Genomic DNA, 18,684 nt, shown 5'->3' on the forward strand with positions numbered 1-18,684 from the left:
CCAAACAGAAACGGTGTGGACTCCATTTAGACCTCAGCCAACAAGTGGCAGAAATAATGTGGCACTCAGAGGAACTGAAAGGCTGGCTGGAGAGCTAATGACATCAGAGGGACTGCTGATATTTGTAGGAATCATAATGTGGTTATTGTGGTTTTGTTTTAGATAAATAAAATGTATCTATTATCATTCCCTAAGAAGTATTTGTGGATGACAGGATATATGGGCCTGGAATTTGGTCCAGAATATTCTGAGAGAGGCTGAGGGCTGAGGATAAAGTGGCCACAGTTGGCTGTGAGTTAGGAATTCTTGAAGCTGGAGATGGGCAAATGGGGTTCATTATTGTCTCCCCTCTACTCTTGTAGGTGTTTGAAACATTTAACAATTCAAAAGGGAAGAGAGGAGCTGGGCGCTGTTGGCACACGCTTGAAATCCTAACTGCTCAGGAGGCTGAGAGCTAGAGGCTTATGGCTCCAAGCCAGGATGGCTGGGCAGAAAAGTCAGAGACAGGGAGATCTGGGATATGGAGATAACCCAAATAACTGTCTGAAAAGCAGAAAACTAAGCTGGAGGAGGGGCGCAAGTGGTAGAGCAACCAGCTGAGCAAGCATGAGGCCCTGAGTTCAAACCCTGGTACCACTGAAAAGCAGGAATGGAGGTACATGCTTGTAATCCTAGCGTTCAGGTAGAGACAGGAGGATTGAGAGTTTGAGGCCAGCTTTGGCTACATAGTAAATCTGAGGCTAGTTTAGGTTAAGTAGTAAGATCCTGTGTCCAAAGACAAAAGAAACAAAACTAAAAAAAGCTAGGGGGAGGAGTGAGTCCGCTCTTATCACAGGTATGCCCAAGACAAACATTATTCTCCTCCCCTTACTGTCATAGAAAGACGTAGGGCCAAAGATCAGGAAAAAAAATTCTCTACTTTCATCTATTTGGCTACAAAATCTCAGGTTGTAGTCCTTATGTTGCAATGAAAACATAAACATTTTAGTTTTTCTTTTCTTGTTGGTTGTGGGGCTTGAACTCGGGGCCTGGGTGCTATTCCCTGAGCTCTTTTGCTCACAGCTAGTGCCCTACCACTTTGAGGCACTTCTAGTTTTCTGGTGGCTAACTGGAGATAAGAGTCTCATGGATTTTCCTGCCCAAGGCTGGCTTTGAACCATGATCCCAGATCTCAGCCTCCTGAGTAGCTAGGATTGGCGTGAGCCTCTGGCACCCAGCAGTTTTTATCTTTTGATGAACTCAGGGCCTCATGCTTGCTAGGGAGATGCTCTCTCTCACTTGAGCCATGCCTCCAGCTCTTTTCTACACTGGTTGTTTTCTGAGTAGGGCCTTGCTTTCTGCTGTGGCCAGCAGCCTTCCCTCTGCCTACCCCTCCCCTGTTTGCTTCCCCTCCCCCCCTTCCATCTCCCCAGGTGAGGAGAGGCCTCCATACCTTGTAGCCCTGGTTGATGCCGTTGATAAACTGGGGGCTGGGGGCAGTCCAGGTGAAGCGGATGGTGGTGGAGTTGGTGGCTTCGACGTGCACATTGCCCGGGGGGACCGTGGGGACTAGAGGGGATCAAGGCAAAGGTGGGGAGCGGGGATTAGTCAGTCTCAGTGCCCTAGCAGAATTGGGGAGGGGTCTAACAGACTCTGCACTCTGCTTCTACACTACATCAGTGCCTTGCTGGCTATGTAGATTCAGTGTGTGTGTGTGTGTGTGTGTGTGTATCTTATTCTTAGGTCAAGGTCAACGACACTGGCCAGTCCCATACCCCAGGGGCTGACAATGGACATGCCAAATACTCTATGTGGGATTTGGCTGAGTTTCCTGTGGACTGCGGACTGTAAGCCAGCTCATCATCCGGGTAACTTCACAGAGAGTCTCTGAAACCTCAAAACCTCTGTGCAGTCCTGTCCCATCCCATGTGAACCCTCACCCTCTCCTCCTCTTCTTCCTGACCCAGCTGCCTGGAGGGATTCCACTTGAGCACAGTGGCAAAGCCTAAATCAGGATGCTCAAGACGGGGACAGGTAAAGGAATAGGGACAGGACCGGGGCCTGGCAGGCCAAGGCCTGGAGAGCAGATGCACCTGCTCCTTTCCGTCCCCGTCTACCCACCTCCCTGCAGCGTCCACTCGGTGACCTTGCTGCTGTACACGCCCAGCCCTGCGCTGTTGTAGGCGGCCACCTCAATTTCGTAGTTGGTCCAGATGATGAGGTCCTCCAGCAGCAGGTTGTTGACATCGGCATCGGTGATGTTCTTGAACTGGTACCCGACAGGCAGCCCAGCCAGGCAGTACCTGACGGGGAGCAGAGAGGACAGCGTGGTGGTGGTGCACAGCCTTGCTCTCAGGAAACTGCCTGGAGCAGCCCCACTGTCTTCTAGAATGTCCTGTGACTCACAGCTGTGCTGTCTAACAGGGTGGGCGTCCCCTAGCCTGTCCTTAATGCAAGTGAGGAGTTGGGTCTGTCTGACTGATGAATTATTATTTTTTGGTGATACTTTGGGGTTTGAACTGAAGGCATAGTGCTTGCTAGGTAAGTAAATTCTCTACTGCTTGAGCTGCAATGCCCCATTTGCTTCTAGTTTGTTTTTCAGATAACATTTTTTTGGGGGAAGGGGCCCCAGTCCTGGGCCTTGAACTCAGGGCCTGGGCGCTGTCCCTGTGCTCCTTTTGCTCAAGGCTAGTGCTCTATCACTTGTTCCTACTTATTCATTTTTTTTTGAGTAATTTAATGGAGATAAAAGTCTCACGGACCTTCCTGCCCAGTCTGGCTTCCAACCAGGATCCTCAGATCTCAGCCTCCTGAGTAGCTAGGATTACATGTGTGAGCCACCAGTGCCCATCTCTGATAACATTTTGAGAATTTTCCCCCTTGCTGGCTTCAGACAAGAATCCTTCTACCTCTGCTTCTCATATAGATGTGTTTTGAAATAAGGACTGAATAATTTTTGCCCAGGTTGGCCTTAAACCATGATCCTCCTGTCTCCATATCCCTAGGCAGATGGGATTACAGGTGTATACCACCATGCCCCACCCACCATGCATTCTTAATAATTTTACACAGCCTTATGTGACTGATTGGATAACATACATCTAGACTTTTTTTTGGTACCAGTTTTGGGACTTGAACTCAGGACCCCGAGCTCTCGGCTTTTTGGCTCAACGCTGTTGCTCTTCCACTTGAACCATACCTCCATGTCTGGCTGTTTATTGGTCAATTGGAACTAAGAGTCTTACAGACTTAGGCTGGCTTTGAATCTCCATCTCTTGATCTCAGCTTCCTGAGTCACTAGTATTTCAAGTGTGAACCACAGGGTGGGGACCAGCTTAATTTTAATTTAGGAGTGCTCTATTTTGGCAGCTTTCTTTTTTGTCAGTCATAAGGCTGGGCCTGGGCCTGGGTGCTATCCCTCAGCTCTTTAGCTCAAGGTAAGCACTCTACCATGAGCCATGGTGCACTTCCCATTTTCTGGTGGTTAATTGGAGATAAGAGTTTCCTGCCTGAGCTGGCTTTGAACCATGATCCTCAGATCTCAACCTCCTGAGTGGCTAGGATTATAGGTGTGAGCTACTGGTGTCTGGCTTGTTTTTCTTTTGTTTTTGTTTTTGTTTTTTTTGTCGGTCATGGGGCTTGAACTCTGGGCCTGGGCACTGTGCCTGAGATCTTCAGCTCAAGGCAAGCGCTCTACTACTTGAGCTACAGCGCCACTTCTGGTTTGCCACTTCCGGTTTTTCCAGTGGTTTATTGGAGATAAGAGTTTCTCAGACTTTCTTGCCCGGGCTGGCTTTGAACCGTGATCCTCAGATCTCAGCCTCCTGAGTAGCTAGGATTACAGGCGTGAGCCACCGGCACCTCCCGGCATTGGCAACTTTTTTTAAGCTTAAGATTATAGGTATCTTCACCCAATGATTCCTGTTGTTTTCCATGACTGTCACAGCCAGAAACTCTTCTAGAAGCCTAACCCAAACCCTTCCTGCCACAGCATGCACATTTCTTGTTAGAGATGGAGACTCTGCCATGAATCTGCTGTGTTTTCCAAGGCCATTCCCAGTGTTAGTCCATCCCCACCCTTGCTGGGCAGCCCCTGGCATGGAGGCCCCGCCTACCTGATGAGGTACCCTTTGAGGACCCCATTCTGATGGCTCTCGGGAGGAGGCTGCCACTGGATCATGATGGACTGGTTGGTGCGGCCGCTGGCAATGACATTCTGCGGCGGGGCTGTGGGTGGTTCCTCGGGGAGGGAAATCCTGCACCAGAGACCCACAAGAGCCTGTGACTCTCACCCTTCACCTCTGAGGGCCATACAGAAGTGTGATGGGTCCTGGGGGGATGGACTCCACCCTGCTCTGCCCCTGGATAGGATTCTGCACACCTGCTGTGTGCTTCTGGGCAAGTCACTGAAAGTCTCTGAGCAGCACATTTCTTTAAACACACACACACACACACACACACACACACACACACAGAGGCCTTGGTTTCCCATTTGTGGAAGAAGCTGTAGTTGGGGGTGCTGTGGGCAGAGCTGGTCCACTACTTTAGAAGTGGGGATACTGGACACTTCCTTTTCATTCACTGGCCCACTGGAGGTGGGACCTTACTTTGGTCCCTGTATCTGACCAGCTGAGCACCAGGCCGGGTGGGCCTGGGGTGAGCAGGAAAGCCCCAGGCCTCCCATTGGCCTCGTGGGCTGCTCCCCTCTCTGATTCCTCCAGGGCATGCAGTGTTTGAGCAGAGCCTATTTTTTACATCGCTGACACTTATCCATTAAAAACAAAAGTTAATTATTTTTGATGGATGTCTTTCCCCTTTTCGTTTATTTGTATGCTTTTGATCTGTGATGGATAGCTCTCCACAAAGTACTGAGATGCCCTTGGTTTTGGAGAGCCTGATGCGACAGTGATTTAACTTTTATTCCTGGTGACTCAGGGCCATCAGCCGGGGGTTCATTAGACAGGTGACTTTGTGGTACAGAGAATCCCAGGGTGGCAGAAGGTGGGGGGTGGTCAGGGTCCCCTGCACCTCAAGCCCCCCACTACTGGGATTCTGTTGCTTTCAAAGGGCTGAGGCTATGGGTGTTAGATGTGCCTTCCTGGGTGCTAAGGGTATTTTTTTGTTTGGCTGGGCTTACAGGCATGGGCTACCATGCTGGGCCTGGAGGGCATCTTTTGAAGAGCTAAGTGCACAGCTTTGGTGTGTGTGATCTCTGACCTCTTCTGTGATGGCCTCTTTGGCACTAGTGGTGGTTGCTCGTTATACCAGCTGAGCTGGATGGAATTTGCATTCTCGTAAAAGGCTGTGAGATGCTTCAACATGGATCACCTGTTGTTCTTATTTTTCAACGTCCATCATGTAATAAAAAGCTTTGCTGGGACTTCCCCAGTGTCTGGCAGGAAGCAAGGCACTGGATATGGAAACCTGAGGAGACCCTACAACTCTCTGGAACTTTCTGGATGGCTGGAAGGCCCAAGGAAGTAAGGTTTTGAGTCTACATAGTACATCCACAGTAGGCATCTCACGACTTGGTTCACGCTTACCACACATCATGTTTTGTCTACAGCACTCTGCCTGGGGCATCTTGCTTAATCCCTGTTATATCCTTGTAAGTGTTATCATCACCCTCTTCCACAGAGGGGGAGACTGAGGCCTCTGGGGTCAGAGAAATACCCAGCCAGAACATACACTGCAGCTCAGCCCTGCTCTCTGGGCTAGATCTGAGGCAGCCAGTGTCTCCTGTAGCCCCTACCCCAGATGGTGTGCCAGATTTCCCCCCCTCCCCGTACCTTACCTGTCGGTGTCCTTGCTAAACTGTCCTCTCCCCACGTCGTTGACAGCACAAAGTCGGAACTGGTAGGACCGTGCTGGGACCAAGCCCTTGACCATCACCGAAGTGGCTTCAGGATCCACGCTGGCCAGGAGGATGGTCCAGGGAGCATCTGCAGAGATGGGAGAGGGAGGAGAGGTGGGCGGGGGGCTGGATGGGACGGGATTCCCACCCTGCATTCCCATGAGGGGGTTTGCTCTGGCAGGAGAGTGAGTGCTTTGCCCTTCCTGCGTAACCCCTGTGCATCCTGGGTCTCATGAGCCCACGTGACCAGGGAGAAGGAGGGAGCTGGAGGGAGCTGGAGGGAGCTGGAGGGAGCTGGAGGGAGCAAGGGCTCATGGGACCGGAGATGCCCTTGTTTTTCCCCCTCATTGAGGAGCTCTGGGCAGTCAGATGATTCTCGTTACTTTTGGAGTTTACAGCTGCTGCTGCTGCTACTGGGTCAGGTCCGGCATTAAGCACCAGCTGAGCGGTATGGGACAGGTGGAGGCTGTTTTCCCCTTTAGAGAGGAAGCTGGGCTGCAGGGGGCGGGATCTGCTTGGAGGCCCAGGCCTGGGGTCTGGAGGGCACTGAGACTCTAGCCCAGCACTGACTTGCACCATGTGTCAGCGATGAGCAGGGTACCGGAGGGGACAGAGGAGTCCTTACTATTCTCTGACATCTCCAGGACGTAGCGGATCAGGGGGCTGTTGCCGTCAAAGGGCTTGGCCCATGTCAGGTTGATGGCTCTCCTCTCCACCATGCTGAGCATTGCCACGGGATGCTCCGGGGCGTGGGGCAGCTGCCTAGAAGAGATGCGAGTGGAGGGGCCACAGAACATGGCCTTCTGCGGTCCACCCGGAGATTCTTCCCGCTGGAACGGATCTGTCTAAGCCTTGCTCGGACCCCTGCTCCTGACGGAGGCCTCTCAGAGCTGAGGGAGAGGCCGAAGGATACATCCCCAAAGGATGTTTAGGGCACATGGTGGATGAGCAGGACAGGCCTGGGGTCATCCGTGGTCCTGGGTGCTGACAAGAAGCTGGCTGAGCCATCTCGGTGCCATTGCTTTTTTGTCCCGGCTGGCTCTGAACCATCCCGGGGCCATTGCTTCCTCTGTCCTTACCTGACTCGCAGGTGGGCACTGCGAGAGTCATTGCCGCCAGCCGAGAGCACCCTGCAGGTGTAGGTGCCAATGTCTCCGGACCATGTCTGTGAGACGTGCAGGGAGCCATTCTTGTCCAGGCGGACACGGGGATTGTTCTCCACGGCCAGGGTGGCCCCGTCCTTCTCCCACACATACCTGTAAGGAGGGAGAGAGAGGAAATAAAGGGAGGTCTATGGGGGGGTGGGCCTCCCCCAAAGCTTGTCCTGGGAGGACAGCACCCAGGATGGGCAGGGTTGTAGTGGTGGCGATCTGGAGGGACTCTTCTGGAGATGGTTTTGGCCAGGCCAGAAACTTGGCCCGGGAAAGAACATGTGGGAGGTGGAGAGTCTGGACATCCATCATTCATTCCTATAGCACACTATCCATCAGTTTAATGCAGCACATCTTTCATGTTTATTTACACCTTTGGTTCAGGTCTGGGTCAAAGCCACCATGTTGCTTTTGGCCGGGTGCCTTCGCCACCTAGCCAGGCCAGAGCTGGAGAAAGAATGAAAAGTTTTCCACACAGACCCTGCTTGGAATTAGTTTTATGAGGAGGATCATTAGATCAATGCAACTGGGTGACAAATTGACTTTTGTGTCCAGAAAATCGCTTTTGTTTCGGACCATCTGTACAAAGGGGGACTTGAAATGTCTCCTCTGGGATTGTCCTGGAGGGAATACAATCATTATCGCAGTTGTTGGCACACTCCGAGGGCCAGCTCTGTGGGAGCAGAATGTAGGTCACCCTGGCTCTTATTCATGGTGAGTGAGGGGTCAGGGTGGAGACCAGCCCCAGGCTCCTAGAATAGTGATATTGTGATATTCTAAACAGTGATTCTGTGATATTCTAAACAAAATACCAATTTAAAAAAACACAGAAATTACAGACGAGGAAAAAAAAAATAAGGCGAGCAGGTGGGGGAGAAAAAGACAAAGGAAACTTGGAAAGTTTTCCAGTACCAGGAACTATGGTAACATGACTCTATGTGTGCCTTCCAGACTTTTCGTCCCTTTGTAAATAGGCAGGCAGCAGACTGCAACGTCACTTTTCTGGAGTCAGATGCCCGGGCTGAAGTCTGTCTCTGCTCCTTTCTGGCTTTGCGATCTTGGGTGAGGTTACTTAACTCTACTGTGCCTCATTTTCTTATCTGTATACGGGAATAAATCCCACTTCCCTTACAGAAACATGGAAAGCAGTCACTACAAGTCAATCTCCAGGATTTTTCCTAACACAGCAGATTTACATCAATGATTCTAATGACTTATCAACTACCTGGATAACCATCTGCCCAGCTATCACTCTTGCTTCTGTCCATGTGTCCATCCATCTGTCATCCATTCACTCACCTATCTATCCATCCATCCATCATCTCTTTGGTGCCATTCATCTAACATCAATTGATCCAGTACCCATTTACCCGACCATCCATCCACCCATTCATCACTATCTACCCATCCCTCCCTCCATCCATCATCCATTCACCCACTTAACCACCCGTCTATCCACCCATTTGTCATCCATACCTTTATCTATCATTTATCCATCCAGCTCTCTTTCCCTCCTACCTACTGTCTCTTTCCTTCCCTGCATTCATTTCTGTATCTGTCTCTGCATCCACCCATGCCTCTTACATACATATATCCATCCATCCATTCATCAGTATCTCCCCACTCATCTATCCCTTTGTCATTCATCCACCCATCCATCTATCTATCCATCCATCTGTCTATCCATCCATCTACCCATCCATCCATCCATCCATCCATCCATCCATCCATCCATCCATCCATCCATCATCTATCCATCCAATTCTCCTTCCCTCCTACTCATGGTCTCTTTCTCTTCTACCCCTCCCTCTTTCCTTCCTTGGTTCCATTCTCGTATCCATCTCTATATCCATCCATGCCTCTTACATACATGTATCCATCCATCCACCCATTCATCACTATCTCCACACCCATCCATTTGTCATCTATCCACCATCTATCTATCTGTCCATCCATCCATCATCTATCCATCTAACTCTCCTTCCCTCCTACTCACTGTCTCTCCCCCTTCATCCCTTTTCCTTCCCTGCATCCATTCTTGTATCCATTCATTTTTTTGTCCATCCACTGATCCTCAGCCAACCAGCCAGCCATCATCCATCATCCACCTATCCATCCATCATCCACCAACCATCCTTCCATCCATTATGCATGCATCCATCTATCCATCTACCATTTATCTGCCATCCATCCAATCACAGACCAACTAGTGCTTCCATCCACCCTCTAACCATCATCCAAGCACCATCCATCTATTCGTTTACCCACCCACCCACCTATCCATCTACATACACATTCATTCACTTATGCATGCATGCATCCATCCACATGTGGACACCCATCATTTTCCTCTCAACAAAACACCCCATATTCTTTTTTAAAAAAAACCAGAGGCAGGGTGTTTTTAATATAGTTATCTTGCCATTTAATTGGCTTCTTAATGGTGGAGGAGCAGGTTAGTGCCTTTCTTCTGCTACTCTAGTTCACAATCTGATGAACATTCTTATGTTTACATGCTTTCCAAAGCACTTCCTCAAGGAAGTGAGTTAATTTTTATGGCTTAAAAAACACAATCTACAAACATATAGCAGTAATCACCTTCCCTTCACCTCCTTATCTAGAAAAGAATTAGCCTTGCTTGTATTTGTGGGATGGGCTGGATTTTCCTTAAAAGCAAATTTAGTTGCAGACAGCGAATTCCTGCTTAAGGACCATCTGTGGTGCAGGCCTTCTTGGTTTGAGATGTGGTGCTTTAGAAAGCATCTACCTCTGTCTTGGAAGTCCCTGTGCCAAAGCCACTGAATTTGAATCTAAGTAGTGGGTCCTAGGATCTAATAGAAACACAGAGGGACAGAAGAACAAGTTAAACAGCACCGGAAAGTAACTAGCCAAATCCAGAATGTGGGATAGTCTCCCGTGGGGGTAGGGAGGGCTGCCAGCAAAGTATTGTCCACTGTGTGCTTGCAAATAAAGTTTTATTGAAACACAGATATGCCCACCGGTTGACAAATCATCCTTGGCTATTTTTGTACTTACTCCAAGTGGAGCTGAGAATTGGTGATAGAGATGCCATAGCTTTCAAAGCTTAAAAGCGTTACATGCTACAGAAACAGTGTCTTGACCTTGCCTGTCCCAACAAATCGGCGACATGAAAACAAAAATGTAAAAAAAAAAAAATAGAAGAGATGAAAATAAAGAAGTTCTTTCAACAAAAGGTGCCAGAACAACACGATAGCTACATGTAAAAAAAAAATTAACTCCACACAAAATTAATTCGCAATGGCCCACAGAGCCAGATATAAGATGCAAAGGTCTAAAATTCCTGGAAGATAAGAGAAACATGTAGATGACATTGCATTTGGTGCCGACTCTTCAGATCCAATACTAAAGGCAGGGTGCATAGAAGAAGGAATTGAGAAGCCGGATTTGGTTAAAATTAAAAACTTCTGCTCTTCCTGCAGATACTGTCAAGAGAATAAAAAGAGAAGCCACAGACTGGGAGGGGAAAAAAATGTTTGCACAACAAATATCTGATATAAAGCAATGTTATCCAAAATACCCAGAGAGCTGAAAAGTCAACCCTAAGAAAACAAACATCCTGATTGAAAAATGGGCTCAAGTCCTTGACAGACACCTCCCCAAGGCAGACACTCAGAGAAGAAGGCAAACGGCCTAGGAAAAGATGCTCCACGGTCCGCCATGAGGGAGAGGTAAGAGAGAGCAGCCAGGAGGCCCAGAATGGCTGAGCTTACGGAAGGGACTGTGACATTGCCGGTCCTGGCTTGGGAGCTCATGTTCACTCACTCACAGCTGGTGAGGGGAGAGGCAGAATATACCACCTTTCCAGAGACAGGATGGATGGTTTCTTGCAAGACTAAACATATGCTTATTATTACCTTTCCATAAAGAAAACTTAAGAAAAAGCAAAGAGGCTGGATGCTGATGGCTCACACTTATAATCCCAGCTACTCAGGAGGCTAAAATCTGAGGATCACTGTTCAAAGCCAGCCCAGTCAGGTAAGTTCCATGAGACTCTTATGTTCAATTAACTACCAAAAGGCTGGAGTGGGGCTGTGGCTCAAGTGGTAGAGCACCACGGCTGAGCAGGAAAGTAAAGGGAGACTACCCTGGCCCTGTGTCCCAGGACCAGCACACACACATGAATTATTTATTGACATTGAAGGAGAGGCACGATAGGATTTGAAGAGAAGAAGCAGGTTAAGGAATGGTATGTTTCTAGTTCTTTTAAAAGTGGCACCCTAATATTATTCTCGATTAGGCACAGTTCTGTTCCTCATTACTATTATTTTTGGCTTAGCTACATTTTCTGTTTTCTTCCTAAAATGTAATGACCTCATTGTATAATGAAAATAAACATTTCTATTCATATGAATAATGCTAAAATGGATGATTTCAGGCTTGGCTTAGATCTGGGCCTGGATACCAAATGGAAGTGTCGTTTTGGGGTTCTTTTACACTGGTAGCCTGTACCCCAACCCCTGTGGCCTCACCTCTGAGGCATGGCCTTATAATGTGTCACTCAGGATCAGGTGGCTGGCACTAACGCATCACCTGGTCGTTCACATCCTTTCTAGGCTGTCTGCTCAGGGGACCCTGGTATGTTAGGAAGCTAGAATACTACCCTCTTCCCTTCTTCCCTCCCTCCTTCCTTCCCTTCCTTCTTCCCTCCTTCTTTGGACTCAGGATTGAACTCAGGGCCTTGTGCTTGCTAGGCAAACGCTTTACCACATCCCCATTCTTTCTTTCTTCTAGTTTGTTTTTCCAGACAGGGTCTCATGCTTTTGTCTGGGTTAGCCTCCGACTAAAATCTTACCTCTGACTCCTGAGTAGCTAGGATTCTAGATATTTGCCACTATGCTCAGCCTAGAACAGGTTTTATATTCTGGACACATATTAGAACCACCTGGGAGCTTTGAAAGTGTTGAGATTCCCCCCACTCCCAATGTAGCTCAGGAAGATGGAGGACAGAAGGAGGACTCCCCTCAGAACTACACAGGCCTAGAGGGGAGATGTAGGTCTAAAGCTGACAACCAATTTGGGAAAGGGGGTGAGAGATCAATTCTTTTCTTTCTTCCCATCTTGTTGTTGTTGTTGTTGGTTGTGGGGCTTGAACTCTGGCCTGGGCGCAGTCTCTGAGCTCTTTTGCTCTATCACTTTGAGCCACAGCGCCACTTCCAGTTTTTTGAGTAGTTAATTGGATAAAAGCCTCATGGGGACTTTTCTGCTTGGGCTGACTTTGAACTGTGATCCTCAGATCTAGGCGTGAGTCACAGGCGCCCAGCTTTCTTCCCATCTTATAAAGATTGTTCTAGGTGGTAAATTTTGATGGTGAGGGCCCATACAGGAAGCTGGGAGAGAAAGCTGCCATTTGTAGGATGTTGCAGGGAACCCTCAAGAGTGAACAGAGAGAACAAGAAACTCTTTTTTTTTTTTTTTTTTTTTGCCAGTCCTGTAGCTTGAACTCAGGGCCTGGGCACTATCCCTGAGCTTCTTTTGCTCAAGGCGAGTGCTCTACCACTTGAGCCACAGCACCACTTCCATCTTTTTCTGTATATGTGGTACTGAGGAATTGAACCCAAAGCTTCATGCATGCTAGGCAAGCACTCTACCACTAAGCCACATTCCCAGTCTAGAACAAGAGACTTCTGAATCCTTTGGTTCTCCAAGACTTAGTTGAAGAGGACTAAAACTCGTGATCCTTTCCCAGATAGAAGTGACAACACTTTTATAAATAAAGTATTGGTTTAAAATGTTACTGTGGTAGTGGCTCATGCTTGTAACCCTAGCTACTCAGGAGGTTGAGATCTGAGGATCCCGGTTTCCAAGTCAGCCCAGGCAGGAAAGTCTGGCCGCTGTGGCTCAAGTGGTAGAGCAGTAGCCTTGAGTGAAAAAGCTCAGGGGACAGTACTTAGGCCCTGAGTTCAAGCCCCATGTCTGACAAAGAAAAAAAAAAAGAAAGAAAAGAAAAGAAAAAAGGGTTACTGAACGAACATAGCTTTTTGTTGTTGTTGTTGCTATATAGTTTTCAATTTAAGGAGCTAAAAGTGAAACTACTGCATGTTTCCAGTCTGAGACTCACAGCAGTGAGCCCTGGGTTCTCTCCCAGGACCTGTTCACACTTAGGATATTAATGTTTTAAAGAAACAAGCCCAGGATACAGTATAATCTGTTTTATCTGCCACTGGCAGATAAATCAGGGCTCTTGTTTACATTTGGGTTGGCAGGTGGCCATTTTCCTAAAGGTCAATGCTGAATGGGAGTTTTCTCAATGTGGGGTGAGGAAGCTGTTCTCTGAAAGTCCGTGTTGGTCAAACCCTAGAGTCCATTATGAAACCTGTCGTGTGGTCACCTTGTCTGTAGTGTGGTCAGCACACTGACCTCTTCTCAATGACCACCAGATGGCGCCCCAGGACTTGATTGCCTCTTGCAGCCAAGGGGAGGCCATTTTTTCAAGAGGCCCCATAGCCCTTCCAACCTCCATCCCCAGAGTATGCCAGGGGTACTGCCCAGTGGTTGGAGCAGCTATGCTGGGCATCTCCCCTTCTAAATAAGTTACATTTGTTTCTTGGCCTTCTGGAGCTTATGGGAATGAACCAGGGGACACTACCATCCTGGTCTCTTTTCATGGGGTGGAGTGGGGCATGTAGTCTGGGTGTCTCTACCCAAGCTTGGACACATCCTGGCATTTGCACCTTTCTTGGCTGCTTCTGTCCACAGCTTCTACACTGGCATCCTGAGTGGAACTGAGTTCCTGGAGGCCAAGTTCTGTGCCCAGGTCTCTGCTTCCCCTCAGGGGTATATGGGGGGTATCCTCAGCTTGGGTACTTTCCCCTGTCATACTCCTCTTGGTGGGTCATCCCCTGGGATCAGCTCCCGCCTCAGCCCCCGGGGGGAAGGACAGTCTTCTGTGAATATTAAAGTAAGACCTGAAGATCTGTCTGCACGATTAACCAGAGGGTCTAAATTGTGAAGAAGTTACAGCCATGTCTGAGGCCACAGAGAGCAATTGGGAGACTCCATCCTGAATACCTTTTCTCTGCTTCTCTCCCTTCTCCCTTCCTTCCTTTCTCATTTTCTAAGTCTCTTCCTCTTTTCCAGTCCCCTCTTGGCCTTTTTCAATTCAGCCCTAAGTAGCTTGGCCCACAGGTATTTGTTCACTTATTATTATTATTTTGTTTGTTTTCCTGGGACTTGAACTCAAGGCCTGGGCACTGTCTCTGAGTTGTTTTGCTCAAGGCTAACACTCTGCCACTTTGAGCCACAGCACCACTTCTGGGTTTCTGGTGGTTAATTGGAGATAAGAATTTCATAGAGGGGCTGGGAAGGTGGCTCAGTGGTAGAGTGCTTGCCTTGCATGCATGAGGCCCTGGGTTCGATTCCTCAGCACCACACAAGCAAAAAGATAAAAGCCGGAAGTGGTGCTGTGGCTCAAGTGGTAGAGTGCTGGCCTTGAGCTGAAGAGCTGAGGGACAGCACCCAAGCCCAGAGTTCAGGCCCCACAACCGGACCCAAAAAAAAAAAAAAATTTCATAGAGTCTTTTCAGCCTGGGCTGGCTTTGAACTGCGACCCTCAGATCTTATCCTGCTGAGTACCTAGGATTACAGGGTAAGCCACTGGCACCTGGCTTAGGTGTTGGTTTATTTAGCATGCTGGGCACCTTCTCACCGCTGCTCCTGGCCCTGTGAATGGCCCCCAAGGGTGAGGCCAGGCCCCAGTGGTCACACCCACCTCCATGTGGCCGCACCTATTTCTCTGTGGCCACACCCACTTGCTGAAGCCATTCCCACCTCCCCGTGGCCACATCCACCTCCCTGTGCAGTGGCTGCTGGTCTGCGTGCCACCTGCTGCTACTCTTCTGGCTCTCCCTCCCATCTTGTCCAGTGTAATGAATACCTGATGGTCACTCGGGGGTCGTGGGTCACTCCGCACACCATGGAGGCCTGTGTCCCTTTGATGACACTCTGGTCCTGTGGTGGCCTGGTGATGCGAGTCCGAGCTGCAAGACAGGTGGATGGCGTGGTGAGCAGGAGGTGGCCTGGGGCCATGATTCAGGCCATGTGCCTGGGTGCTGAGGGTGGGCCAGGGCAGAGTCTAACACAGCATGGCTACCACAGTGAAGGTCCAGAGGGCCGCCTGTAATCCTAGCTACTCAGAGGCTGAGACCTGGAGCATGGAGGTTTGAAGCCGGCCTGAGAAAAAGAGTTTGCAAGATTCCATGTCTAATCAGCCAGCAAAATGCCAGAGTCTGCTAGAATACCGGCTGTGATCAGAAAAGCTGAGCAAGAACATGAGGCCTTGGGTTTAAGCCCTGGTACCAGCACACATATAAAAACAGGCAAAGCTAGGCACTGGTGGCTCAACCCTGTAATTCTAGCTACTCAGGAGGCTGAGATCTGAGGATCGCGGTTTGAAGCCCGGCTGGGCAGAGACAACACCCAGGCCCTGAGTTCAAGCCCCAGGACTGGCGCACACGCACACACACACACACACACACACACACACTCTCTCTCTCTCTCTCTCTCTCTCTCTCTCTCTCTTTCTTTCTCTCTCTCTCTCTCTCTCTCTCTCTCTCTCTCTCTCTCTCTCTCTCTCTCTCTCTCTCTCTCTCTCTCTCTCTCTCTCAAACCCAGAAAAGGCCAGGTGCTGGTGGCTCATGCCTGTAATCCTAGCTACTCAGTAAGCTGAGATCTGAAGATTATGGTTTAAGGCCACCTCAGGCTGAAAAGTGTATGAGAGTATTATTTCTAGTTAACTAGCAAAACACCTGGAAGTGGAGGTGTGGCTTAAGTGGTAGGGTGCCAGCCTCAAGCTTTTTAATCCAGCCAAGTGAACTTCAAGCATGAGGTCCTGAGTTCAAGGACCAGTACTAACACAAAAAGAGAACCTTACTCATGTAACTGTAATCCCTCTGTATAGTATTTTTACATATATATATCTATATATAGAGATAGTATATATATACTATCTCTATATATAGTATATATATAATATACTATCTATATATTATCTATCTATCTATCTATAGTAAAAGAAAAAAAAACAAAGGAAAACTCCAGAAGGATTACAAAGGACCAGATGCCTCTGGGAAGAGACTCATTGCTCACAAATGAGGGGATGTAAGGGGCAGAGAAACAGAAAGCCAAGAATGGCCAGAGTCAGCTGTCAGATCAAGCCAGGTTAACAGGGTCTACGCATGTCTCAGGCTGATGGCTTCTGCCCAGACCCCAGGGCTCAGCCTGGACGGGGGGCGGGGGGACCCCAGGCCTATCCAGGGTGAAAAACCCCCTCAAGCACCTCACTCCTGGCTGGGGTGGGGGGACAGTTTGGCAGGTGGCTGTTGAGTAAATGAGCTCCCTGGAACGGGGCCTTGCCTGCCTGTGGGGTGGCATACTGTCTCCGGTTTCCTGGCATCACAGAACTTTCTAGAGTAGTGGTGACAGGGGCTGTCTGGCCCACAAAGCCAAAAATATTTACTAGCTGGCCTTTTGCAGGAAAAAAAAATGCTGATTTCTATTCTAAAATAAACCAAGTGAGCTCTGTGATCACCCGAGCTCTCTCAAGTTGGCTCCCAGGTGGTGGAGGGCTCTTCGCCCCCGGTCCCTGGCCTCTGAGTTAATTTGTCACTGTCCCCCTGGCTGGAGGAGCCCCACCTGGCGTGTCCTGGGCACCCAGGGAAGAGCAGAGCCCCACCCACCGCGACACTCACCCCATACCACCAGGTCTGCGGAGGCCTCGTCCACCCCGCGAGAGTTGGTGGCCAAGCAGGTGTAGGTGCCCGCATCCGAGATGTGCGTGGGGCTGACCAGCAGGCTGCCCGACTCCAGCAGCGTGAAGCGCGGCAGCTGCACGGAGCCGCTGGCCAGGATGCGCTCTCCTGCGGAGACATGGGGCAGGGCGGGGATCAGGTCCCTGACACCCCAGCTCCCCTGCTCCCTCACGGGAGGTTGTGCGCTGTTTGTAGAATGCAGTGGCGGCAGCCAGGCCCAGCCTTGCCCAGGCAGGAGACAGACTGGCGAGGCGGTGATGGGCATCCTGCCGCAGGGCACGACAGGACAGGACAGGACAAAGTCACCTTCTGGGGAGCCAGGACAGTGATGGATGACGCAGAGGGGAGGGGTGAGAGGCAGGGTGGGGAGGAACAGGGGCTGTGGTAGAACAGGCCTCATGTATGGGGACAGGGAGGGGAGGCTGAGGGTCTGGGCCATGTGTGTGTGTGGGGGGAATAGAAAGAGACAGAGGGAAAAGACAGAGACACAGAGACAGAAAAGGAGAAACAGGAGGATGGTAGAGACAGGCAGAGAGACAGAGGGAAAGGAAAGAGTGAGAGCAAGAGGGACGAAGAGAAAGAGAGACACAAATAGAGACAGAGCAAGACAGATAGATGCATGGAGATACAGAGACAGGAAGTCACTGAGAAAATGAGAGAAACAGAGACAGACGAATGGGAAGGGAGTAAGAGAAAAAAGAGAGAGAGAAACAGGGGTGAAGGGAGGGAGAAAGACAGAATGGGATAGAGAGAGCTAGAGCGAGCATGCTAGAGACACAGAGATACACAGGGATGGGGAGAGGAGAGAGAGGGGAGGGAGGGAAAGGAGAGAGAGAGAGGGAGAGAGACAGGATACAGGCTGTGGCTGTGCAGGCTAAGTCCATGCGTTTGTCTGCAGGCTTGGTGTGTGCATTTCCACACGTATATGGCACACTGAGTCAGAGATGTGTCAGACGTAGCCAGGTCTCTGGATTCTGGATCTGCACCTGCTTCAGTTCCGCAAGTATATACCGGGCTCTGCTGTGTGTTGGGCTCTTATGTGAGCCCTGGAGAGACGGTTGGGGACCAAGCTGGAACTCCTGGTTTCAGGGGGGGGACACCAAGTCCAGGTTGGGGGGGACGTGGGCACATGAGCACACCGCGAGGGTGGTGATGGGGGCTCAGATGGTGGAAGCATCCCGGGCAATGGGTGCTGGTGGGCAGCTGCCCGCAGCCCTGAGCTGCCTGGAGGAAGGACTGGCTCCTATGGACCATCACCCTAACAATGCTCATTACCACAGATCCTCTGCTTCTTAGTCTTCATGAGGTGCCCCAGACACAGGGCAAGGTCTCCATACTACCATCCAGGCTCCCTGATGCTGTGAGATATACCAATCCACAAGTCTCCCCAATTTCCCTCAAGCGTGATGCACACGGCTCATGCCTATCATCCTAGCTACTGGGGAGGCTGAGAGGAGGAGGATGGGGGCTCCAGGCCAGCGGAGGCAAAACGTTCCTGAGAAACACTCCCCCTCATCCCACCTCAACCAATAGCTGAGCATGGTAGCACACAGCTGTCCCCACCCCCCGGCTCTGTGGGAGGCTGAGATCAGCAGTTTCAGGTCAACCTGGGCCCCAAACCAAAGGTGCTAGAGGACACCCGCCCTCCCCCCTCTCAACAGAAAACAAAAGCTGGGCACAGCGACATGGGCTGCCTGCTATCCCGGCTCTCACGGGGAAAGTAAATAGGAAGGTTGAGTTGCAAACAGGAGGATCTCAGTCAGCCTGGGGTGGGGGCGAAAGGGTGGGGGTGGGTGGGGAAAGGTGAGATGCTACCTGGAAAATAAAACTAGAGCAAAAAAGGGCCAGAGGCATGGTTCAAGTGGTAGACCACCTGCCTGGCAAGGGTGAAGCCCCGAGTTCAAACCTGAGA

General features: G+C 50.0%; 1 protein-coding gene across 4 annotated transcripts in view; it reads right to left on the reverse strand.

Moving 5' to 3' along the window:
- Sdk2 (sidekick cell adhesion molecule 2) overlaps positions 1-18,684 on the reverse strand; it is a 233,771-nt gene that overhangs the window by 57,787 nt on the left and 157,300 nt on the right. For all 4 annotated transcript variants that reach the window (XM_069993202.1, XM_069993199.1, XM_069993201.1 and 1 more), the window contains 8 exons: positions 16,713-16,880; positions 14,900-15,002; positions 6,913-7,089; positions 6,459-6,595; positions 5,774-5,921; positions 4,095-4,235; positions 2,101-2,282; positions 1,433-1,548 (listed from right to left, as the gene is read on the reverse strand). In XM_069993202.1, coding sequence (XP_069849303.1) covers positions 1,433-1,548; positions 2,101-2,282; positions 4,095-4,235; positions 5,774-5,921; positions 6,459-6,595; positions 6,913-7,089; positions 14,900-15,002; positions 16,713-16,880 — 1,172 coding nt within the window. The remainder of the gene's footprint in view (positions 1-1,432; positions 1,549-2,100; positions 2,283-4,094; positions 4,236-5,773; positions 5,922-6,458; positions 6,596-6,912; positions 7,090-14,899; positions 15,003-16,712; positions 16,881-18,684) is intronic.

This window comes from Dipodomys merriami, unplaced genomic scaffold (assembly GCF_024711535.1).
Source record: "Dipodomys merriami isolate MVZ:Mamm:240054 unplaced genomic scaffold, mDipMer1.0.p SCAF_42, whole genome shotgun sequence".
NCBI lineage: Eukaryota > Metazoa > Chordata > Mammalia > Rodentia > Heteromyidae > Dipodomys > Dipodomys merriami.